This window comes from Eumetopias jubatus, unplaced genomic scaffold (genome assembly GCF_037043125.1).
Source record: "Eumetopias jubatus isolate StellerSeaLion01/CBP00866 unplaced genomic scaffold, mEumJub1_p1.0 scaffold_17, whole genome shotgun sequence".
Classification (NCBI taxonomy): domain Eukaryota; kingdom Metazoa; phylum Chordata; class Mammalia; order Carnivora; family Otariidae; genus Eumetopias; species Eumetopias jubatus.
The window spans coordinates 7697028-7721009 of record NW_028274823.1 but is presented as its reverse complement, the minus strand read 5'-3'; the positions used below and the strand labels follow the sequence as shown (position 1 = coordinate 7721009).

General features: G+C 45.4%; 2 protein-coding genes and 1 long non-coding RNA gene across 7 annotated transcripts in view; 2 read left to right on the top strand and 1 right to left on the bottom strand.

Annotated features, from left to right (window-relative positions):
- ZRANB1 (zinc finger RANBP2-type containing 1) overlaps nt 1-16623 on the top strand; it is a 62224-nt gene extending 45601 nt beyond the window's left edge. For both annotated transcript variants that reach the window (XM_028119974.2, XM_028119975.2), the window contains 7 exons: nt 3361-3514; nt 6167-6238; nt 6758-6956; nt 10427-10547; nt 11787-11916; nt 12020-12249; nt 13411-16623. In XM_028119974.2, the coding sequence (XP_027975775.1) occupies nt 3361-3514; nt 6167-6238; nt 6758-6956; nt 10427-10547; nt 11787-11916; nt 12020-12249; nt 13411-13629 (1125 nt within the window). In that variant the 3' untranslated portion in view covers nt 13630-16623. The remainder of the gene's footprint in view (nt 1-3360; nt 3515-6166; nt 6239-6757; nt 6957-10426; nt 10548-11786; nt 11917-12019; nt 12250-13410) is intronic.
- Nucleotides 16624-16901: 278 nt separating this feature from the next.
- The window catches only part of CTBP2 (C-terminal binding protein 2), a 156553-nt gene continuing 149472 nt past the window's right edge, over nt 16902-23982 (bottom strand). For all 4 annotated transcript variants that reach the window (XM_028119972.2, XM_088019973.1, XM_088019972.1 and 1 more), the window contains 5 exons: nt 21926-22140; nt 21320-21450; nt 20652-20779; nt 20020-20137; nt 16902-18285 (listed from right to left, as the gene is read on the bottom strand). In XM_028119972.2, coding sequence (XP_027975773.1) covers nt 18105-18285; nt 20020-20137; nt 20652-20779; nt 21320-21450; nt 21926-22140 — 773 coding nt within the window. In that variant the 3' untranslated portion in view covers nt 16902-18104. The remainder of the gene's footprint in view (nt 18286-20019; nt 20138-20651; nt 20780-21319; nt 21451-21925; nt 22141-23982) is intronic.
- Nucleotides 17431-20125, top strand: LOC114221818 (uncharacterized). The gene is made up of 3 exons (XR_003611814.2): nt 17431-18828; nt 19411-19495; nt 19891-20125. It is a non-coding gene; the product is annotated as an uncharacterized LOC114221818 (long non-coding RNA).

The window sequence follows — 23982 nt, the reverse complement described above, 5'->3', positions numbered from 1 at the left end:
GTGAGAGTGCAGAGAGATCAGTTGTAGATTCAAATTTTGTCACTATACGTCTTCTGTGGTATGCATATGCATATTGGCATATTCAAATTGGCCAATATTGGGAACCATTATGTACAAAGCACTGGGAGGGATTAAGGAATGTGAAGGTTACCTGAAACCATGATTGAAATGGCTAGCCATTGTTCAGTTTGCTAAGAGTCCAGTGACGCCAGAGGCACCAAAAAGAGGAAGGGAAGGGCTTGAGCGATAGTCATGTGAAAACAAGGGGCAGGCTTACTGTGGATAGAAAAAGGGACTGTTTGAAAAGCAGCAGTGTTTTAAGAAGGCCCAGAGTTCTGGAACAGGGGATGGAACAGTTAGAGGTAGTTTCTGTAGGATTTGAGGTCTGTCTGTATTTGCGTTGTGTATTGGCAGGGCCAGTGTGTAGAGCTGTAGCTGCTGGTGGTGGCAAGAGGCAGGACAGAGAGGGCGGCTGTGAATCAAGGCTCAAGTCCTTTGGGGGGGGTTCCTGGACGCCCCTCCGCCTGGCAGAGGGCTGTGAGAAGGTTGGAGGGGATTGAGTCAGTGATCTCCTAAGAGCATCTGGGGACTAACAGTGGGAACCGTTGACTGCCCAACAGGTCACCTCCACTGAGCAGCTTTAGACAGCAGTTGTTATCTGCACACAGTTTCTGAGTGTAGGGAATCTGGGAGCTGCTCTGCTGAATGGTTTTGGCTCAAGGTCTCATGAGTTTACAGTCACATTTTCAGAGCTGCACTTGTCAAAAGGCTTGACTGGGGTGAGAGGATCTGGTTCCAAGCACACTCGCATGACGGGTGGCGGGAGGCTTCAAATCCTGGTCATGTGGGCCCCTCCAGAGGGCAGGTCTCACCAGAACAAGTGATCCGAGAGAGGGGGCACGAGAGATTGATCCACATGGAAGCCTCAGGGTCTTCTAGATGGAACCTAATTTAGGAAGCGACATACCATCATTTTTGCCATATTCTCTGGAACACATAGACCAACCGTGGTGCACTGTGGGAGAGGTGGGAGCAGGGTGGATTTCCAGGGAAAGAACCATTGGGTGTGGAATGTCATCTCAGTGGAGTGGGCACTCCAGAGGACAGAATTGAAGGGGCCGGCAGGGAGATTGGACTAAGTAAGGGATGTGCCTGCAGAGAGAGCACAGAGCTAAGTATTTCTGGGTTGAGACTAGGAGAACATTATATTTTGGGGGATATGTATCTGGGGCAGGGTTTTTTTTTTTTAATATTTTTTTAAATTTATTTGACAGAGACACAGCGAGAGAGGGAACACAAGCGGGGGGAGTGCGAGAGGGAGAAGCAGCCTTCCCGCGGAGCAGGGAGCCCAATGCGGGGTTCGATCCCAGGACCCTGGGATCATGACCTGAGCCGAAGGCAGACGCTTAACGACTGAGCCACCCAGGCGCCCCTGGGGCAGGGGTTTTAATTGGATTTTAGGTCATGGACTCTGTTGGTAGTCTGGTGGAACCTATGAACTCCTTTTCATAATACTGTTTTTTAAATGCCTAAAATAAAAGTAGGATTGCAGTGGAAATCAATTATATTGAAATGATAGTTTTTTCAGAATATTAGATTTGTGATAGGTAAGAGAATGCATTTTAAATATAGACAGGAGAGGGGCGCCTGGGTGTCTCATTTGGTTAAACGACTGCCTTCGGCTCAGGTCATGATCCCAGGACCCTGGGATGGAGCCCTGCATCAGGCTCCTTGCTCAGCGGGGAGCCTGCTTCTCCCTCTATCTCTGCCTGCTACTCCGCCTGCTTGTGCTCTGTCAAATAAAAAAAAAAATCTTAAAAAAAAAAAGGAAACTGTTAAAAAAAATATAGACAGGAGGTCAGTGAAAATGAAGTATTTAAATTTTTTTTGAAGATTTTATTCATTTGAGACAGATAGCATGGGCAGGGGGAGAGGCAGGAAGCCGACTCCTTGCTGAGCTGGGAGCCCCACCTGGGCCTCCATCCCAGGAACCCAGATATCATGACCTGAGCCGAAGGCAGACGCTTAACCATCTGAGCCACCCAGGCACCGCTGAAGGATTTAAATTTAATGAAAATTCCCATTCAGGTTCACAGGTCCTTCCCAAGTTCATGTGCCCTAAGTTAAGAATTACTGGCCTGAGGAGATGGTTGAGAGTCATAAGGTTGAAGCGGCTAGAGATAAAGGGTAGGGAAGGTTGTCCAGGTTTGTGGCTTCGGTCTGTAGTGACAACAGAGAACAGAGCTGACTGGTTCACTCAGGGTTCACACCAGACTCATTTCCTCTCCAGCAGATACCTTTGATTTCAGAATTCTTCGTATGCAGTTATCTTGAGCTCCACAAAAGGAATACAACTTAAATATAATATAGTATCTTTGCATTCCTTGTTGGTATCCCTCATGAAAGAGAAAAGGAGTTTCCTAGCCATGCCCTTGCTTAGAAGTTCTCTGTCGTAGTGCTCACTAACTACATCGCTGCTCACATTTATTCCTTTAGGCTGGCTATACTTCGAAGGTTTGTTGTCCTACACTTGGAGAAGCCAATTGCTTTTTTTAAATATTCAGAGTTGTAACAAAGGGGGAGGGATTTGAGGTCAGTGGAAACTAACCCTTTAAAAATATCATGCTTTCTTTATTCCATGTCAGGGTACTCGAAGTATTCTTTTTTTTTTTTTTAATATTATGTTTTGCCTGAATTATTACTATTTTTTAAGATTTTATTTATTTATTTGACAGAGAGACAGCGAGAGAGGGAACACAAGCAGGGGGAGTGGGAGAGGGAGAAGCAGGCTCTGGCTGAGCAGGGAGCCCGACGCGACGCGGGGCTCGATCCCAGGAGCCCGGGATCATGACCCGAGCTGAAGGCAGACACTTAACGAGTGAGCCACCCAGGCGCCCCGTACTCGAAGTATTCTTAACCCAGCAGAAGAGTGTTTGTACTTTACTCTTTCTCCGTGAGCTGGAATTTCCTGTTTTTTAAGAATGCTTTTATTGTGGGCATGATGCTTAGTCTTACTTAGGTGGGTTTTTGTGTCCTCCTGCCCTGTCCTAGGATGAACCTTTGTGAACAACACCATTTTACATAAGTTTTTATCTAAATCTTTATATATTTCCTTGGGATAAATTCCTAAGAAGTGAATTTCCAGAGTCAGAACGTAAAGCATTTTTATGGCTATTTTCCCGGAAAGTTGTACTGAAACATGTTTCCACTGGTGAGGAAGTAATCCCTAATCTGTTTTAAAATTAAACAAACAACACCCTGAGTTACTGGGAAGGTTTGGTAATTTCTCTTAAATACTGTTGTTTTCTGCTTATGTTAATGATAAATGAGATGCAGAGGAAAGTTTCTTTTGTGTTTAAGGTGTCTCAACAAGCAGCAAAGTGTATTCCAGCAATGGTGTGTCCTGAACTGACAGAGCAGATCCGGCGAGAGATAGCCGCCTCTCTTCATCAGAGAAAGGGGGATTTTGCTTGCTACTTTCTAACTGACCTTGTTACATTTACATTGCCAGCAGGTAACTCCAAATTTCAATGTGAAAAGAAATGTTCACTTTATTATAATTCTTTTTTTTTAATGTGTGAGTGAAATTGTTTCTGTTAGAAAGCAGATAACTTAGCTACTGTTTGTGCATTTTAAATAATTTGACTACCCTATTTATCCTGGAAGTGACCAGTACAAGGGTTCCTCGTAAACTTATGCTTTGGATCTGGTAGGAAGATAGCAGCTGATAATAACTGACTTCTATGTGGGCCTTAGATGTTTTAAAAAAATCTTTACCCATTTATTTTTCTCTTCAGGTTTAGTTTATGATATTGGTATACTTTTTCTTTGCTTTTTCATACCTATTTTAAAATTATGTGACTTTGGTTATTGGTATATTAGTAGATAGGATTAGAACGCTGGCTTTTGATGGGTGGAATCAGATTATTTGAATCAAAAGACACTGGCATTCTTTTGCAAGTGTCATTGTGTTTTTCACTCATTATATTAATTTCTACTATGTTTGTGAAGCAGCTTTTCATTTTTCAATTCAGTGACAATCAGAAATGTATTCCAGGATACTTTTTGTCATTTGGCACCGAATAAACGCACCAAACATCAGAAGTTTCTAAAATAAAGCTTCCATCATGGTTCTAAGTGTCTTGAACTTTTTATATTGACATGAACAGAGGAATTTGCAAATGTTAGGGAGATAATAACTAAGCCTTTTTTTTTTTTTTAAGATTTAATTTATTTTAGAGAGAGAGAGTGAGCACGAGTGGAGTTGGGGAGTAGAGGGAGAGGGCCAGGCAGACTCCACGCTGAGCACTGAGCCCAACGTGGGGCTTGATTTCACAACCCCGAGATCATGACCTGAGCCAAAATCAAGAGTCGGACGCTTAACCAGCTGAGCCAGCCAGGCACCCCAGTAACTAAGTCTTTTAAAATCAGACAAAGTTCTGGGGCGCCTGGGTTCTGGGCCTGGGTGGCTCAGTTGTTAAACGTCTGCCTTCGGCTCAGGTCATGATCCTAGAGTCCTGGGATCGAGCCCCACATTGGGCTCCCTGATCAGCGGGGAGTCTGCTTCTCCCTCTCACTCTCCTCTTCTGCTCTCTCTCAAATAATAAAATCTTAAAAAAAAAAAAAAAAAAGACAAAGTTCACTTGAAATGCACTCTCTGTATACTTAAGCTTACTCTGGTGATGTTTAGATTTTTATTTTGACTTGAAAATAGCCTAATTTTTTTTTTTTTTTAAATTTTAAGGATAATACTTTTTACTGTAGACTGCTCCTTTTTACTGTAGACTGCTCCATTAGTAAACTGAATAAAGCATGGAGAATTTGAGGAAGATGACAAATACGGGGGTCTGTGTGCCAATAATTAATGGTTCATTAACTTTTATAAGAAAATTCTAAAGTCTGAAAACAATAGGCCTGAGCAGAGGTTGAGAGTGGGGGGAGACAAGGGCAGATAAATATTTGTATGTTGTTACTGTTTCATCATCTTGAATTTCAGATAGCCCTTTTTTTTTTCCCTTTTTTGTTTTACTGAGGGTTAATTGTCCTATAAAATTGTCAAATATTTCAAGTATCCACTGTGATTTCATATATACATATGTGGTGAAAGGGTTTCCCTGTCTAGTTATAACACACCCATTGTCACACATGTTTGGTTTATTTATCTGTTTTGGTGAGAACATGTAAGTTCTACTCTCCTAGCAAATTTCAGTGATATAATACAGTGTTATAAGATACAGTTACCATGGTTTTGACATTAGGTGTTCAGCCTTATTCATTTTATAGCTTGGAAGTTTCTGTACCCTTTTGCCCATCTCTCTTTTCCTCACTTCCCCCAGCCCTGGCAACCTCTTTTCTGCCCTCTTTTTAGGAGTCTGACTTTTTTTAAGAGTCCACATGGAAGTGGTACAATGCAGTATTTGATGTGTCTTTCTCTGGCTAATTCTACTTAGCCTAATGCCCTCATTGCCCTTGTTGCAAATGGCAGGATTTCTTTCTTTCACTTGGCCGAATAGCATTCCGTTTTCTACCCCCCCATCTTTATTCATTCATCCATTATCTATATCTTGGCTATTGTGAGTAATGCTGCAACACACATGGGAGTTCAGTACCTCTTCATCATCCTATTTTCATTTCCCTTGGATATATACCCAGATGTGGGATTGCTGGATCATGATAATTCTAACTCTTTGAGGAACCACCATACTGTTTTCCATGGTGGCTGCACCAGTTTACATTCCACTAACTGTGCACAAGGCTGCCTTTTCTCCACATCCTCACCAACATTATTATCTCTTATCTTTTTGATAATAGTTGTATGTAAATTATTGGTCCAGATATTATTTTTTAGGTAACAGTTTTGCTAATGAAGTATAGAAAGGAAATCCTTTATATTACATTTATACACACGCACATTATACGTGCATTTTTTTTTTTTTTTTTTTTTAACGAGAAACCACTTGACAGCCTTCACTGGCAGGGGAGTTTTTATTTTTTGTGTGTGTGTGTGTTTTTTTTTTTTTTTTAAGATTTTATTTATTAGCGCGCGAGTGAGAGAGCACCCTGGCAAGGGAATTATTTTAGGGGAAATCACTATTAGATGCTCGTATCAAATTTATTAAGATATGAGACATAAGAAAATCTTTTAAGTCTGTTTTTTGCTTTGTAGATATTGAAGACTTGCCTCCAACAGTCCAAGAAAAATTATTTGATGAGGTGCTTGATAGAGATGTTCAGAAAGGTAAGTGTGGAATTAATGAATGTGATTTAGTTCAATTTCCATAAACACTTTGCTTTGTAAGGCTTGGAGCAGTTCAGTGTATGGTTGACTTGTTTTATTTTTACTTTAATTGAAAATGGAAAGTCCTTAAGAGCAATGTCACATTGTGCTGTTAAACGTTCATTCTGTTAATTGTATCTCGATAAAACTAGAAAAAAAATTTAAGAATGCTCATTCACGGCTCTTAACTGTGATGGAAAAGTTTTTAAGCCTCGGTTTTCTACTTCCTATTCTAGAATGGGTATATTTCCATGTTAAGCATTCTTCGCAAATAGTAAAGAATTTAGTTGAGAAAATTATTCTAGAGCCACAGATGTTTCAACTACTCAGAAGATTTGTATTTCAGTTGATCAGATTTATTTAGGTGTTTAATAGTACATGACACATAAACTTACCAACATCTAGAGAATGGGTTCTTTCCTCCAATGAATAGTCCTAAATTGCATGAAAATGAACATGTTACTTAAATTCCTTATGTAGAGTTAGAAGAAGAATCTCCAATTATAAACTGGTCTTTGGAATTGGCTACACGTTTGGACAGTCGACTTTATGCGCTTTGGAACCGGACTGCAGGAGACTGCTTGCTTGATTCAGTGCTACAAGCTACCTGGGGCATTTATGACAAGGACTCGGTGCTTCGGAAAGCCCTGCATGACAGCCTGCATGACTGTTCACATTGGTGAGCCGGCATCCTTCCCTGTGTAAAACCAGGCGTGCTCTCGCTGAATCATTTCCTTATAGTGTTGGGATACTTTCTGCTTGTTACATTTTCTGTGGAAGTTAGGGGGAAAACTTTGGTTTTGCACATTGAGACACTTTGAACATTTTGGTGGCTTTTAGACCTTTTTGCTGAGCTTTTAAATAGAAACATTTGAAGTTAAATATTGATAAGGTCTTTGCTCATATTTTTAAGTGTTATGATTCCATATTTTTGTTGAAATTTAAAAGATTATGTTGGCATTATATTATAAGATTTTTTTTTCTTCCTGCGGCACATAGTCTTCAGACCACATTTTATTTTGCAAATTTTGAGATCCACAGTAAAGTTAAAAAAATATATCAGTGCAACAGATGCTAGTGTTTTCTTCATTAGATGTCCAGTTGTTAACCTTTACCCACATGTGCTTCATCTCTACATATGTAAGCACCTCCCTTTGTCAGTTAGTTTAAGTCATCACGATGCTTTTTCCCCCATCAGTGTCTCGGTGTGCATCTTGAAGAACAAGGATATTCTCTTACCCAGCCAAGTCCTCATTACCAAATCTAAGAAAATCAGCAAGGACTCTGTTATCCAGTATACAGTCCACATTATATCTTCCACTTATCTCAGAAATGTCCTTTCTGTAGACAGGTTTCCCTGCTATCTGAAAGTAGAGCATTCCTGGGAAACCTTTTGTCAGCTGAAATGGCATAAAGCAAAGATGCAGTTACCATCTCGTAGAAGTGAAAATCCTCTTCAGATTTCTTTTTGGCTAGCAAAAACAGGTGCTAATAGAGGTCTTTTGTAAAGGTGAAGGGATACGAAGCAAACTTTCAGGTAGTGGGGAATCCTGTATGTATATATACATATACTTGGGTGGATGCCGGGTAAAAAATATTACCCGGCATCCACCCAAGTATGTGACTGGTCTTGACCTATGGTATTTTCTTGGTTCTGTATATACATCTCAGTTATCATAAATGAAAAAAATTGAGACTGTGAAAGAAGCTAAATTAATTAAAATGTGTTTCTTCCCCCCTCTTAACACCTGATTGAATGCTCACACAATAATGATAATGGCCTTACTCCAAAAAACTTTACTACCCTAGTTCCTGTCTGTAATTTTTGAGCACTTACTAGTTGTGAATTTTGTCAGTATTTAGGGATTATGTGAAGTCCATTAGAATATAAACTCCATGAAAACAGAGATTTTGTTGTGTTTCATTGTGGAAGATCTAGTGCCTCCAGTAGCCTGACACATAGTAAGTACATAGTAAACATTATTCAATGAAAGTACTCTCTAGAATTTGAAAATGAAAGCAATTTAATCACTTTTTTGAGAGCTAAATTATAGATAAAAGCATAATGCAAGAGAGGAAGAATTTGAGGTCACCTGAAAAAAATTAAAAAGTTCTCTGGCTGGCAAGCCTCGATGTTACCTGATTGGATGTATAATACGTACAGGCATACCTTGGAGATATTGTGGGTTCAGTTCCAGACAACTGCAGTAAAGTGAATATCGTAATACAGTGAGCCAAAGGAAACTTTGGTTTCCCAGTGCATAGAAAAGTTTAGTCTGTAGTCAAGTGTGCAATAGCATTAGGTCTTAAAAAACTACACATACCTTAATTTTAAAAATATGTCTTTGCTAAGAGACCCTAACCATCATCTGAGCTTTCAGTGAGTCGTAATCTTTTTGCTGGTGGAGGGTCTTGCTTCAACGTTGATGGCTGCTAGCTGATCAGGGTGATGGTGGCTGTTTCTTACGATGACAACGAAGTTTGCTGCATCAGTTGACTCTTCACAAATGATTTCTCTGTAGCATGTGATGCCGTTTGATGGCATTTTACCCGCAGTTAGAGTTCCTTTCAGCTTTGGAGTCCGTCCTCTCAACCCCTGCTGCTGCTTTATTGGCGAAATTATGCGATAGTCTCAATCCTTTGTTGTCCTCTCATCAGTCTTCACAGCATCTTCACCAGGATTAGATTCCACTGCAAAAAACCACTCTCTGCTCGTCCATCCCAAGCAAGTCCTCATCTGTTCGAGTTGTGTACGAGCTCGCAGCGCTTCAGTCCCATCTCAATGCTCCGCTTCTCATTCTAGCTCTCTTGTTCCCAGCACGGCTGTACTGACTTCCTCCACTCAGGTCTTGAACCCCTCCAAGTCATCCATGAGGGTTGGAATCAACTTCTTCCAAACGCCTGTAAATGTTGTTATTTTGACCTCTTTCCATGAATTAGGAATGTTCTTAGTTGCATCCAGAATGGTGAATCCTTTCCAGAAGTTTTTCAGTTTCCTTTGCCCAGATCTGTCTGAGGGATCAATGTATATGGCAGTTATAGGCTTACTTGGAATAATGGCTTGAAGGTTGAAATTACTCCTTGATCATGGGCTGCAGAATGGATGTTGTGTTAGCAGGCATGAAAACAGTCTGGTTGTCCATCTCCATCAGAGCTCTTGGGTGATCAGGTGCGTTGTCAGTGAGCAGTCATAATTTGAAAGTTTTTTACCTGAGGGGTAGGCATCAGGTATTTCAAAATATTTAGTAAATTATACTGAAAATGGTTGTGCGGTCATCCAGGCTTTGTTGTTCTTTTATAGAGCAGATTATATTTAGCTCAATTTTTAAGGGTCCTAGGATTTTCTGAATGGTCAGTGAGTATTGGCTTCCATCTAAAGTCACCAGCTGCATGAGCCCCTTCACAAAAGAGTCAGCCTGTCCTTTGAAGCCAGGCAGTGACTTCTCCTCTCTGGCTATGGACAGTCCCAGATGGCATCATTTTCCAAGAGAAGACTGTTTCATCTACATTGAAAATTTGTTGTTTAGTGTAGCTTCCTGCATTCATGATCTTAGCTAGATCTGGAGAACTTGTCACAGCTTTTGTATCACTTGCCGATTCACTTTGCACTTTGATGTCTGGATACAGCTTTCCTTAAACCTCATAAGCCAACGTCTGCTAGCTTCAGGCTTCTCTTTGATAGTTTCCTCATCTGTCTGAGCCTTCATATAATTGAAGAGAATTAGGGCCTTGCTCTGGAAGTGGTTTTGATATTCTTGTGAACACATGGGCTATTTCTAGTCAATTATTTATACAATGACCAAATAGTGAATACTATACAGTAATGTAGAAATGTATTGTCTTTGTATCCAGCATCTCAGATGATTTTGAGTGTGAACTTGTAAACCAATAGTAGACAATTGAAATTGTTCTCATCACTAGTGTTTAAAGTTGTGGTGGAAAACTTGATGGGTGGTGAATGAAATTTTGTGTGAGAATGTGTTAAATGATGTCTGTTAGCAGAAGGTAGGCATTTTTAATTTGAAAATATAGTACAAAGTGGGTAAAATTAATAATTGCTGATCTCTACATGAATTGCTTAAAGACTACATTAAATAAATGATTGGGACATTTATAGAAGGCTTATTTTTTACTGTCTTGCTTTTTCAGGTTTTACACACGTTGGAAAGATTGGGAATCATGGTATTCTCAGAGCTTTGGTTTACATTTTTCCTTGAGAGAAGAACAGTGGCAAGAAGACTGGGCATTTATACTCTCTCTTGCTAGTCAGGTAAGAATGCTTCGAGGCATGTCGCTTCTGTGAGAAAAGTAGGCTACATGCTCTAAATCCTGGATTTACATGCATAAGCTATGTTGGAGGCATTGTGGTATACACGGAAGAGTGCTTGATTTGGCATCAGGTGACTTGGGTTCTGGCCGTGACTGCTGTCTGTCAACTATATGACCAGAGGCGAGTCCGCACTGCAGGACAGAGGTAGTAACATGTTTCTTACATTAAGTGACTAGAAACGGTCAGAATGAAAGTTGTACTGTGTTGGTTCCAAGCGCTTCTATACTTTTTTCATATTGCTCTTCATTTATATTGTCTTCTTAGGAAGGTGGCTTTATGCCTGTTTTATCTACCTCCTGGTTAGCTCCTGTTCTGTGTCTGAGAGGGCACGGAACCGAGATCGCTGAGCTGGTGGTGGGCACTCTTGTGCTGGTGCTCCGCTGTCAGGCCCGGAGGGTGAAGCGGTCATCTGCGCGAGGCTCTCTCTCCATGTGATGTGTGCCAGGGGGAAGGTGCCATGGCCGACAGGTGGAAGGATTTCTTTAAAATTCACCTGGGAATGAACTTTTAGAAAAATGAATCATGTAGAGTGGTTCCTCTTGGACTCCAGCTTTCATACTAGTTTTATTCCGTGAAGCACATTCAGTATGCTGAACGTTCAGATATACACACAACAAACCCTTCCTTTTCTTTGCAGAAAGCACCATCATTTATTTGAACCCTGTGAATGTCACAGTGGCTGTTTTACATCTGCAACACGTACTTCCTGAAAATGGGGTGTCGGCATCCTTATAGACGGGTGGTAGACCTGTTCCGTATTCTTGCCATTTATGTTTGTGTGAACTAACAGCTCATCTTTTTACTTGCGGAGGACCTCGTTGTTGGGTCGTACTCCTACAGGTGACTTAATGAGGAAGCCATGGAATGACTCCAGCATCCCTTGCTATCTGAATCTCTCGTTCCTGGGATCACTATTTAACCAAATCCGCTGGGTTCTTGAGATCGGATAGTGAAAGATACTTGTCTGCACAGACTTTGCAGATTTATTTTATTATTTCATTGGATTTTGCTGTTTGAAGAATTTTATGCTTCTTTAGCTTGTCAATATTAATAATAGAAAAAAAAAAGCATCGCTCTAGTGTACTGAAGGGGAGCAGCACTGTGTTTTGCACAGTAGTTTTCCAGGGCGGCAGTAAATGTTTTAAAGAGAAATTGCTTTCTTTATTTTATTCCGTACAGCCTGGAGCAAGTTTGGAACAGACACACATTTTTGTACTTGCACATATTCTTAGACGACCAATTATAGTTTATGGAGTAAAATATTATAAGAGTTTCCGGGGAGAAACTTTAGGATATACTCGGTTTCAAGGTAAGCCATTATTCAAGAGTATTTTAGAAGTCTCTTGTTAACTCACCAGGCAGCTTGCAGCCATGTCTGGTAACCCCACGGGGATCTTCTTTCCTCCCTCCAGGTGTTTATTTGCCTTTGTTGTGGGAACAGAGTTTTTGTTGGAAGAGTCCCATCGCTCTGGGCTATACAAGGGGCCACTTCTCTGCTTTGGTTGCCATGGAGAACGACGGCTACGGCAACCGGGGTGCTGGGGCTAATCTCCACACCGACGACGACGTTACCATCACCTTCCTGCCCCTGGTCGACAGCGAGAGGAAGTTGCTCCACGTGCACTTTCTTTCTGCTCAGGAGGTAAGAGGGTAGGAGGCGTGGCGCTCCTGTGAACCACCGGAAGTGGTCCCGCTGCCCCAGCCTGGCCCGGGACACCTCGCCCCGCAGCCTTCTCCACGCTGCCAGCCCCGGCCCTCGGCTCCGCCAGCCCGTGACACATACCTTTCCTGAGCTGTCTGTAGGTGGTGTGGTGCAGGTGCCGCCGTCATGGGAACTGAGGCGGTGGGGGGAGGGGGTTGTTGCTGAGGAGAAAAACTAGAAAGATGGGGGGCGGGGGGGCCCGGGGCTCATGATTGCAATCGGGCCGTAACGGGGGGTGTCTGAGGTGATGATGCCTGAAACAAGCCCCGCAAGAGAAGGGAGTCTTGCAGAATATGAGGGAAGAGAGCTGTAGGGAGAGGGTACCTCAGCCCCAGTGTGGTTTGTGGGGAGAGGGGGTTGAGGGGCTCAGGGATGGCAAGGGGCCCACCAACAGCCTTTTAAAGCCTTGGCTTTGACTCTGGGCAAACTGGGAAGCCTGCAGCCCGTCTGTCCGGTAGAGGACCACCGGCTGCTCGGCGTGGAGCCTAGAGGCTAGGTGCCCGGAGCAGTGGTGGGGGCAGCAGCGCCAGCTAGGAGACTACTGCAGATGCAGGGGCGAGGGAGGTATAGACCGGGCAGGGGTGGTGAGGCTGTGCAGGAAGAACATGCTCAGAAAACCCATATTCTTACAAAATTATTGGTCTTTTATTTAATATCCTAGTAGTTATTATAAAACTTTTATAATCAGGACATTAATTAGTAGAACATAATTTTTATAACTTCATTCTGTAAAGACTTTACTGAATAAACTTACCTTGTCATGTGTTTGAAGCTGAGAGTTTGTTTTTCTAGCCTTTTCTTTGCCAAGATCAGTGTATTAGGTAACATTTGGTTTTTCCTGTTTTCAAACAAATTAACTCATTAGTAGGTGGTTTTTCCTCCTGTGAGATTTTCCTGTGAATTTTCCCATTGATGTTTTTCTGTTTAACTATAGGAAACTGGGTTTTATCATAAAATTGATGAGAGACTGAAACCACGTGAAAAGTTTGTTGCTTTGACCTTTTTGTTAGTAATCCTGCCAGCTATGTTTTCATTAGACTTTTCCTAGCAGGTCTCTGATCTGTGGTATTATTTCCCCTTTTCTTCACATTCCTCTAAAAGCTAGGTAATGAGGAACAGCAAGAGAAACTGCTCAGGGAGTGGCTGGACTGCTGTGTGACCGAAGGGGGGGTGCTGGTGGCCATGCAGAAAAGTTCTCGGCGGCGGAACCACCCCCTGGTCACGCAGATGGTAGAGAAATGGCTTGACCGCTACCGTCAGATCCGGCCTTGTACGTCCCTGTCAGACGGAGAGGAAGATGAAGATGACGAAGATGAATGAAAAAAATCAAAGAGCAGAAAACCAGGGTATCAGCTCTGTGGCGACCCCAAAGCTAGTGTGGTGCACGCTCCAAGCAGAGCGCAGGCATGGAAGGAACCAGATCTGCCAGGATCTGCCCGGAAGGGCTTTTCTAATCCACACCCAATGGAGATGACGTATCTGCTGTGTGAGGAGACAGAGAACTTTGTTTGGACTACAGTTTGTAAAAAAAGAAGAAAAAAAACTAATTTTATTAAGACAGAACTTTTTTCCTTTCAAATTGTAAATCTGTCTATAAATGTGTAACGCATGTGGTTGTGTAAGAAGTTGTGTAATAGGACAAGTTGTACCAGCATCTTCATATTATTGAGAAGTTTTTTCCAGCACGGGCACCTCCAAAAGCACATGGCAGATGACTCTCTGTTCCTTTGAGATACTTTTTTTGAAGTAGAACCTGGCATTCTACTTCCATCTTAAAAGGCCCACTTTACGTTGAGTCTCATTAGAGCTCATTAGAGATTTGGAAACTTTCTGTACAAATTATCCACAGCAAAACATAAAAATAAAAACAAGCTTTTATTTTATTAATAATTTAGTTCCTGTCATGCCCAATAAAACGAAGTCAAATCTTTAAGGAACAAACTGGAAGGAAAGTAAGAATTATTTGAGTGAACTTCATACAGACGTCATTCCCTTGTTTTGGAAAGGGTTTTGGTTTCTATTATTTTGTCTTTTTTAAGCTTCTGATATGCCCCTCTTCAGTATTTAGGTATTTATTTGTTTGGAAGAGCACCCTTAACCTGAGGGTTCTTCTCCCAGAGTCCGGGCGGCAGTCTCTCTGTGAGTCGTCATTCCCGGGATGTAAGTTAAAAGAAAGAGCCTGGGGAACAGGCCCACTTGTAACTAAATGAATTGTGTGAAATTTGCGCACTTGATTCAATTGACGATGTTATACTCCCAAATTGCCATGCAGAGGGTCTTTGGATTCTACCTTGTATCAACTCTGCTTTAAGCAAATCGTGTTAGAAAGGCATGCCTTTGCTTGGGCTCATTGGGAATCATTGTTAAGTATAGAATAAAGATTTGAAAATGCAGTAAGGTGGAAATGCATTATATAATGAATTTCTCAGAGTAGTCTGAGAATTTTTGCATGTTGGTTAATTGTGGCCATTCTTATTTAAAAGTTAAAACTTATAATCTTAGATAGAAATCTTTTTATAAAAAGTATTATTTGACCACTTCAGGTATATGTTCAATACTGGGTAAAAATTTCAGGCCTATCTCAGGAACACATGAAAGACTTAGTGTCCTGATAAGCACTTTGTAGACTATTAATGTGGCAAGGAATTCGGAAAGCAGCCCCATACACACACACACGCACACGGTTCCTTTCCTTTGATGGAAAGGCTGTGAAAAACCTTTAAATATTTGCTTCTTGTTTCCTTCTAAGTTCTGTTTAGATGGTGTTTGAAATGTGCATCCCCTCTAATTTGATGCTGGAATACTAAAAATAGAGAAACACCCATGAGATGTCATGTCTTTAGTTCCTTCTCCCCTCTCGGAACAGTGCAGAGATTCCCGGGTGAGAGGATCACTTGTGCTGTATGCTAAAACTTGCAGGAAACTTTTGCAATTTGATTTCATATAAATGAGTTTTGGTGTAATAATGGTAAATGTTACTGTTCTAAGTGGCTAGGTTTCCCTACAAATTGACTCTCTGGTTGGCTTTCATTTTGGTCAGTAAGTTTCTAGAAGGCTGTCGTTCTTACTTAGCATCTCTGTAAACTTTTCTCCATACATAGGAAGAATTCTTTAGTGGGCACAGATCCTATTCTAGTTGCTGTTAAGCAAAACTACCCTCTCAATTGAAGAAGCCAAAGAGAAATGTTTGAGAGAAGTGTCTAGTCACTATGGTCTACGCTGCAGTCAATGCTGTCCAGAAATCATAGGCTCAGTAGTTAGCCTGTGTGTGGTGGTCTGCTGAGTGTTGCTTCCCCTGAGGTGCCTCTTTATTTATTTATTTATGATCAGTGATCCTGACCACACCTAGTTTAACGGGTACAGCATTCTTCCCTGTGGGAAAGGTAGAGCATTGCATTTCCTAGGCTCCAGACAGGGATGGGGCTTTAAATGGTTTTCATAGCAGATTGGCCACTAATGGCCAAAATGTTGGTGAATCAATGCTATGTTAAGCTCTTGAACTATTAAACAGCCATAATTGTTGTCCCGAGATAGAGTACGCAGTCCTTTCTCAAAGATGAGGTCTTGGTTGACTCTGGACAGTAATTACCTTACCTGTATGGACTTAACTTTATCGTTCTTTTTTAGGGAGAATACAGTGTGGTGTTTTCTGTTCTAATTAAACAAAACCTAGGTGCACCATGGATTTGAACTGGCCTTTTTGTTTTTTTACTCTAGGCTCACCGTGTCCCACACTTCATCCGTGTTACGGGAACACTGCTTGCTTTAGGCAGTTGGGAGTCTCCTTTTTGCGCATGTGTTGTCGCGCCCTCATTGACAACATTCTGGTTATGACGAGGACGTTCAGCTCCCATTCCGTTTCCTGGAGTGATGGGTCAGTCAGTAACCATGTGCTCCATCTCTAGCGTAGGAGGTGGTTTTAGTATAATTTTTCTGGGAGGGTTGGGATGGGGCCACCACCTTCAGATGAGGGAGGAGGTTGATGTTTGAAGACCTGGTCATAGCCCCTTCCCCCCTTTTCTTCACGGGAAGGGGAGGAGGAGGAGTGACAGGGAGTTGGGTACCTGGAATTGGGCCTGATGGATGGGTGGATACTTGCGGATACCACTAGAACAAAGGGATTTAATGCTATTCAAGAAGGAAAATCCTTTAAATCAACTTAAAGTTCTTAACATATGGAAATGGCTGATTTCTTTGTAACATTTCTTTGTAAATATTTAAAAGAATTTTGAGATTCACTTCCCTTCCTGCATTAATGCTTGAGCCAGGTAATTCTGCTTTTGGGTAAATTAAAATCAAAACTCTCTAACTTGACCAATTTTGTTTCTTGAATCGACTCAGTTCCAACCCACTATTTCATCTTGAGGATGTCATGATTTGGTAACGATGGACTTACTGGGCAGTTTTCTGATTTCTGGGTTAAGCTATCATAGGTAATCGCCTGCATATGGGCAGATAGAAAAGTGTTCATTTTTGAACCCGGGAGGAACACGAGTTGAAAACTGGCTAATTGAGAATGTAGTTTGCCTTTAAAACATCTCAAGTAGAGAACATTTACCTGGGTGAGATGTACTTGAATTTCAGAACTTAACAAATTTTTATTACTTTTTATTGAAAACTGCACTGAACGCTAAATGTCCACCTTTACAATAAACAGACACAGTAGCGGGAACTCACACTAAAACAAAACACTTCCGATAGCCATTATTTTTCTGTTTGGGACAGTTTTAAAGGATTTTTTTTTTTTTGTCACAAAAACAGGAATGTACCTATACAAAGGCTCAAAATAGGCCATCTTTTAAACAAAAAGGCGATGATTCACAAAAGACTATGAATATAACATGTAACTAGTTGATACAAATCTAATAGGATTTGTTAAAATCAGTCACATCTAATAACACACCTGAAGTGTTCTTGTATAAAATATCACGTGAAGAAAAGAAGATTTATCAATGTCTAAAAAAGTGGGTTTGTTCATAGACAATCTGACAAGTTACCATAAAAAGTGTTTCCTGAGACATAAGGAAATGCAACATTATTTTTCTTGAACTCTTTTAGCTCAAGACTTTCCACTCAATAAAATAGCTGAGGATCTGAAACTGAGAAAATATATTTGAGTACAAACAGCTTGTGAAACTTAATACTTTTTCTTTTTTTTCTTTTTTTTCTTTTTTTCCTTTTTTTGCATCATCAAGAGGGTATCACTGAATTCACAACCAACTCGCCCGCTCAGTATGCAGTTCAGATGGGAGAGAGACTTCTGTACAGGAGCCCGTACACTTGCGGTGGTCTAACCCGGGCACACAGTTTTCTCCCCCTTCTCTGTAGTAATTTAAATCTTCCTATCAGCAAACGAGGTCACCAGCCCCCATGGACCGAAGGGACTAGAGTCATAGGAGGGGGATTTCCTCTTAGTATTTTTTATTTGACGTTTGGAACTCCTGATGCAACATTCTAGAGCCAGGTGTTCAGGACCTGCTGTGCCCAAGGGGCTGATAAAGGAAAAGGATCTATTTATTCTTTGTGATTGGATGCACAGATGAAGAACGTAACACACAATAACAGAAGTTGGTCGTTAATAAATCACGTCCTAGTCTCTCAGCACTTCCGTCACCAGATGACAGCTCCAGCCTTCCCACGCCTCGGCTTCGCGCGCTCGTAACACTGCAGCGTCAATGATGCGTATGTCCGGAATCGGTTAAAAAGACGGTCAAAGTCCTTTTCTTAGTTTTATCTATTTTTCACTGTCTCTTGGTCCCAGGTTTATCTGAATGATGACCGTTCGTCATTCTCTGCTATTGCTCATTGGGGTGCTCTCTATTGTCCCCGTGTTTTGTAGGCTGGTTGGGAGAGGGAGCTTGGGAAGGGTGTGCCACTGTGGGGAGGTTGTGAGTCACCGGGATGCCTCCGGGGATGATCCCTTCCATGGCTGCAGGAAGTCCACCGGGAGCCACCCCCACGATGCCTGGCGGGTATCTGGAGCACACAAAGGAAGGGCCAGTAAGTCGAGAGCAGGGAGGAGCAGAGGCCTTGGCTCTGCCTACTTCGGGTTGTTGTTTTTAAAAAGGTGAGTCACTTTACCCCCCCAAAAGCAAGGAGAAATCCACATGAAAAATCTAAAACGCTGACATTTAACCCCTAAAGAACAAAATCTACGTAGTCCAATCAAAACTGCCACGGACCGTGTAGCTTTCACACAATAGGAACAGCCCGCATCACGTCCACGGACACTACTGCATTTGGGAAACATTCTTCAAAAAAAGGCTCCCCATTAGAAAGTGTTCGTTACTTGTATCGATGCTTTTAATGATCTCCCAACAGACCAGACCCTAGGCGAGCTAGCTGTGTGCTCTCGGGGCTGGAGCTGTGGGACCAGACCGCGGCGGCAGCAGCAGGGGAAGAGCTGAGCCGGCGAAGACTGCCCTTACGGCCCGGGCGCACGAGCTGCTGTGCGCGCGAGGACACGCTGGCACTAAGCCACCCACAGAACATGCGGTTCTTACGCAAATGCGAGTCCGGGTATGGAAACCTGCCTCGGATAAAACGGACTTAGGAGGCAGGTGCTTTAGAATTAAAAGCCTCATTCTCACCATTCTCAAACCCTTGACCATGGCTCTCCACCCCGCACCCTGTCACAAGTGCTCACTGGTGGGTCGGAAATGAAGGACTCCCCAGGATTTGGCGAGCTACAGCCTCTCGAGCGTAAGCCCTATTCCAAGGGGCCAGGGGAGGCTTGGTCTGTCAAAGGGAAGAGTTAACATGGGGCCTTGAAAAGGACAAGCTGCCAACAATAAGGAACAGGAAACCTGGGGCCGAGGCAGGTTCAAGTGATGATAGCGAAATACTATTAAAAGGGTAAAAAAGAGTGGGACGTTAATAGAAGATGGCAAACCGAAATGTAAATAAAGCCACGAGACCCAGGAAGAAAACCACAGGACTTCCTCAGAGTCTGAGCCTTCACCTATGGGTCCTCCTCCACCAACTATAGTTCCCCATCCCTCGCCCCCCTACCCCCGCCGCCCCGATGGTTAGAGGGTGGTTAGAGCCGTGCCTCACAGCGGGGGAGGTTAGGCAACAGCTCGAGCCATTTTCCTTTATTAGGGTTGCGAGTGCTGGTGGAGGCCAGGGCCACCAAGACGCATCCCACAGTGCAAAGGCTAGGCCCCAGGGGACAATGATCTGGCCGGTAAGTGAATACTGCCAGGGGTGGGGCCACCGTGGGTTACAGCAAGAGCGCAATTTCCTACTGGAATTCAAGGCTGCAGCTCCTTTATAAAGCCGGACTTTGATTTCCCTGTGAGCCCAGCCATGGTCGGGAGAGAGCCATGGGAAACGGGGCTGTGCGGGCTCTGGGCCAGAAGATTCAAATTAGCAAACAAATTCACCAGCAGGCCCTTTCCCCTGAAAATCTTCCCGGTACCTTCTCACACCCAGAAGCCCTCTGCTTCTGATGCGGTTCGGAATGCAGGGGGAGTCCCCACAGCGTTCAGACCCTCTGGGGAACGCACTCCCAGTTCCCACTCCTTATAAATAGGAACCCCAATTCTAGGCTGTATCCTGAGAGTTGTGTTTGCTCCACAGAAACTGGGCAGCGGCACAACTGCGAGGACCGCAGACCTGGTGCAGGGAGACTCCGGTGGTTTCCCCATCTCTCCTCCCCTCTCCCGGGGGGAGCCCTCCAGCCAAGGCCGGTGCCATTCTGCTTCTCACCTGTACGTGGCGCCGTTGAGCTCCGGATGGATTGCTTGCTGATCTATTACTGACCAGGGAGCTGTTGTGACGAAGAATTCCTTGTTCACACAGTTTCTTAAGCTTTCGGGGATGCGACCTGGAATATGAGGATTAAAATTAATCAGATGTATTTTTTTAAGGTCACGGTTACAGATCACTCTCAGTAGCTGCTGCGGGGGGAACCCCCTACCATGTTTGAACTATGGAAATCTGACGGTAAAGTCTCTTACTCTAGAATGAGAGGGCCGGCCCTTCCATTTTCAGAAAAGGTGCAATGTTGCGGGGCCTGTGCCCTGCGCTCTTCACTCCAGCCCCCGCCCCCGCCCCCCCCCCCCCCCCCGGAACAGAACGGAGCCTCTCCCTGGCTCCCTCCACACTTGGCACGCTTATGCTGGCTGACTGAAAACGAATTCGTTTCCTCTGAAATTGAGTCCAGGGCTTGGATGAACTGGGTCCAGCTCCTTCCAAATGTAATCAGCTTGATCCCTAAAACCTCCTCTGCCTGTAGTAGCAAGCCTCTGTAAGCCCTCTGGCGTGTTAGCCGAGCCGCAGGGCCCTGGCCGTCCCTCCCACCAGGTGCTGGCTGGCGGGGCCGCAGAGGGCGGGCTCACCTGTGATTGCCCGGCGGATCTCGGTGGCGGCTGCCTCCCGCATCTCTAGTGAGGCTTGCTCACTATACCAAGCGGTGTGGGGCGTACAAATGAGATTCGGTGCATCTTTCAAGGGACCCTGAGCAAAGCTAGATAAATGTACAAAAACACAACAAATGAGAAGAGTTGAGTATCACTCCCTACCCTACTCCTCGAGAGAGAGCTGGTGGCCATGCAGCACACTGACCAGTTAATCTGTGTAGAGAACAGTGGGTAGGACGTCTCCTAAAGGCTGGAAATTTAAGAACATACTGACCAAACCTTCTAAATGAGTGTCAGGAGGGATGAGGGACGCAGGAGGAAGGATCTTCGGAGGATCGGCAGGGCCTGCCTCTGAGCAGAACCCGCAGTCGAGGGGACAGATGAAGCCTGCTCCTCTCTAGACCAACACACCATTTTTCTTCCTTTCAGACATTTGTGGGCCCTCTGGCCCTTTTACACTCCAAGTACAGCCCAGCCCTTGGAGCAGAGGCTGTAGGTCTCTGGTTTCCTCCCCAGGAGCCGCTTCTCTGGGGAAGTGCCCTGCGGTCAGTGTGGGGGGCGGTCAGGGCTAGAAGCAGGCCCCGTGAGTTCCTGGTGTGAGGCTGGGAGCTCGGCTAACGATCGGGTCAGCAGCCCAGCAGACCCACCTGAAAGGCTCCGATTCATGCACGTCGAGGGCTGCCCCTCGTATCCTGCCTTCCTTGAGGGCTTGGGCTAAGGCTTTCTCATCCACCAGCCCACCGCGGGCCGCATTCACTAGGAATGCTCCTTGCCTCATCTGTGGGAGGAAAGCAAGCCGTTAGATGCCACCACGCTGGAAGGCACCTGCCCGGAGGTTTCAAGAAGCCAGCCACGGCCCGGACCAAGGAGTTCTGCTGGTCTGGCTGTTGAGTGCATGTGCGGCAGGGCGGGGGAGGGGCGCAGGGGGTGCCAGCGACAGCTGGGTGGGTTTCTGCGCCGCCTCCGCGGGGCCATAAGGCGGGCAGGCTGGAGTTGTGGCCTGTCACCTGCCTGCTGCTTCTTGGGAGGCCAAACCTGATTGAGACAGGTCCCTGCTGGGTCCTGGGCCAGCCCCCGTTTGTCCTGGCTTGACGTGGCCCATCCCGTGCTGGGGCCTCACCTGGTCCCTCACTGATGTCCTGGGGGATGGTCTTCCCTTTCCACGCACATGTCCACGGACCACTTCCCTTCCCCTACCCCCCTTTTGTTTGGTTGGAAGTCTCCAGGGGCTGAGGGTATTTATGTCCAGTTACCTGCTTTATAGTAAAGTCATTGATGAGGTGGTGGTTATGTTCGTTGAGATTACAGTGCAAGGAGACGCAGTCGCTCTGATACAGTAAGTCCTGTAGGGTGTAGACCCTCTGCACGCCCAGGGACCGCTCTATCCCATCCTGCAAGTAGGGGTCATAAAATATGACGCTGAATCCAAAGGCCTTGGCTCGAACAGCAACCGCCTGCCCCGTGCGACCTGTGCAGAGAGAGAGCGTCCAGGTGAGCGAGTCCGCAGTCCTGTCCGCTGCCGCCCAGCGCTCCGGATGCCGCGCCTTGTGGGGGCCCCAGCTGCCCCCGCTGCCAGAGCAACCGCGTGCCCAAAGCTTGGTGATGCTCTCCGCCAGTGCGGCTCCTTGGCTTCCTGGGTGAGGAGCGGGGAGCTTGTTTGCAGCGGTGTGCGTGCGCGTGCCCGTGTGCGTGTGTGCATGCGCACGCGTGCGCGCTAAGGCTCCTGCGATGGACCTTCTCAAACATACAGCTACAGAGGATGTTCTAGTGAATGCCACGTGCCGCTCCCCCAGTTGCAGCCGGCACCACAGTCTCCCATCCTCCCTTCTCTCTCCCCGAGGTTTCTGGGTACACAGCAGGCTTCTTAACCTGAGCGTCCTTTCTTGCGACAGAGAGGGCAGTAAGACAGAACATTCTCTTGCCAAGGAGCACAGGGTTTGCTCACGAAGGGGCACAGGGATTGGAAGGGCCCCCCGCGGAGCGGGAGCCTCACTTTGATGGGGAGGGGGAGCCCCGCACCGGTCGGGTGTGCAGGCTGGTTCTGACCTGCTGGGGGAGCCCCAGGCCCCTCTCTCTAGCGGGTTAGTGGCCCACACCACCTAACCGTCCGGGACGGCCTCCCTGTCTCCGAAGTGGTTGGCATTTGCACAAGCCCACGGAACCCCACGGCTAGCGCCTCCGGCTTCCCAGAGCTGTTTTCGGCTTGAAAACAAAGTGGTTTGCGTGATGCTTGAATAGGCTCGTCTGGGAAGCGCGCAGAATCGTCTTTGAAACCACTGCTCAACGGTGCAAGGGAAGGAGGAGGCAAGGGAAGGTATCCCTTCCCAAACGGGAAGCCCACGTGAGGGCACCATGGAGGCGGGCTGTCCCCCACTCCTGCGGGCTGGAGGGCCAGCGGCAAGGCAACCAGTGCGTGCTTGTCCCTCCTGTCCTCCCTCCTCGGCGTCACCACTTGGGACGCAGCGCACCGGGAACTGCAGCCACACACCCCAGTGGACAGACAGGCATGACAAAGGTGACAAGCTGGAGAAGCACCAGTGGCCTACAACACCCCTGACGTCCCCGAAGCAGGGGACACACGACCCCATGCTCTCAGCCCACACAGGAACGCCCCCCCCCCCCCCCACGTTCTAACGCACTTTGCCTGGAGATGGGGCTTCCCGGCTGTGGCTGCCGGGGCCCGAGCGTGATTTTCCAGTCTTTCCTTTTCATCAGTCCCCTAACACTCATCTTTTCACTAGCTTCTCTGTTAGCCCGGAGGTTTTCTTAAGTTTCTACAAGACCTAGTGAGTTAATTCTGTTACTGACTTGATCAAAACTGAGCCTTGCAGGACAAACCACTTGTCTTGGCCTGAAAAATATATGTATCTTGTTGCCACTGGCTGGCTGTCTGTAAGCACCACCCCACCACCAGCCCGGGCTGGGGCCACGCTCAGGGCTGGGCCGCCCCCCCCACTCCGGGTGCTGCTTCTCAGCGAAGCCTCAGGCAACCGAACGCTTTCGGAGGGAGGCATCAGGCAGGCTCCGACTACGCCTCCTCCCGTCCGGAGTCCTGTCTGCACTGGGGAAGGCCACAGACAGACCTGAAAGGCAGCAAGGCGACCTCACCGTCAGAGTGCACGGGGAGCAGGGGCTGAGGCGGTGCTGGCTTACAGTCTCAAGTGAACGGGGCTCAAACCATGGGACTGCAAAGGACGGCAAAGGGCTCAGCCGCTGCAGGGGTAAGAACACGCGCCATGTTCTAAGAAGCATCTCCACGGGCCACTGCACAGAGCCACAGGAGGCCCAGCGGGCACCAGCAGAGGCGCTG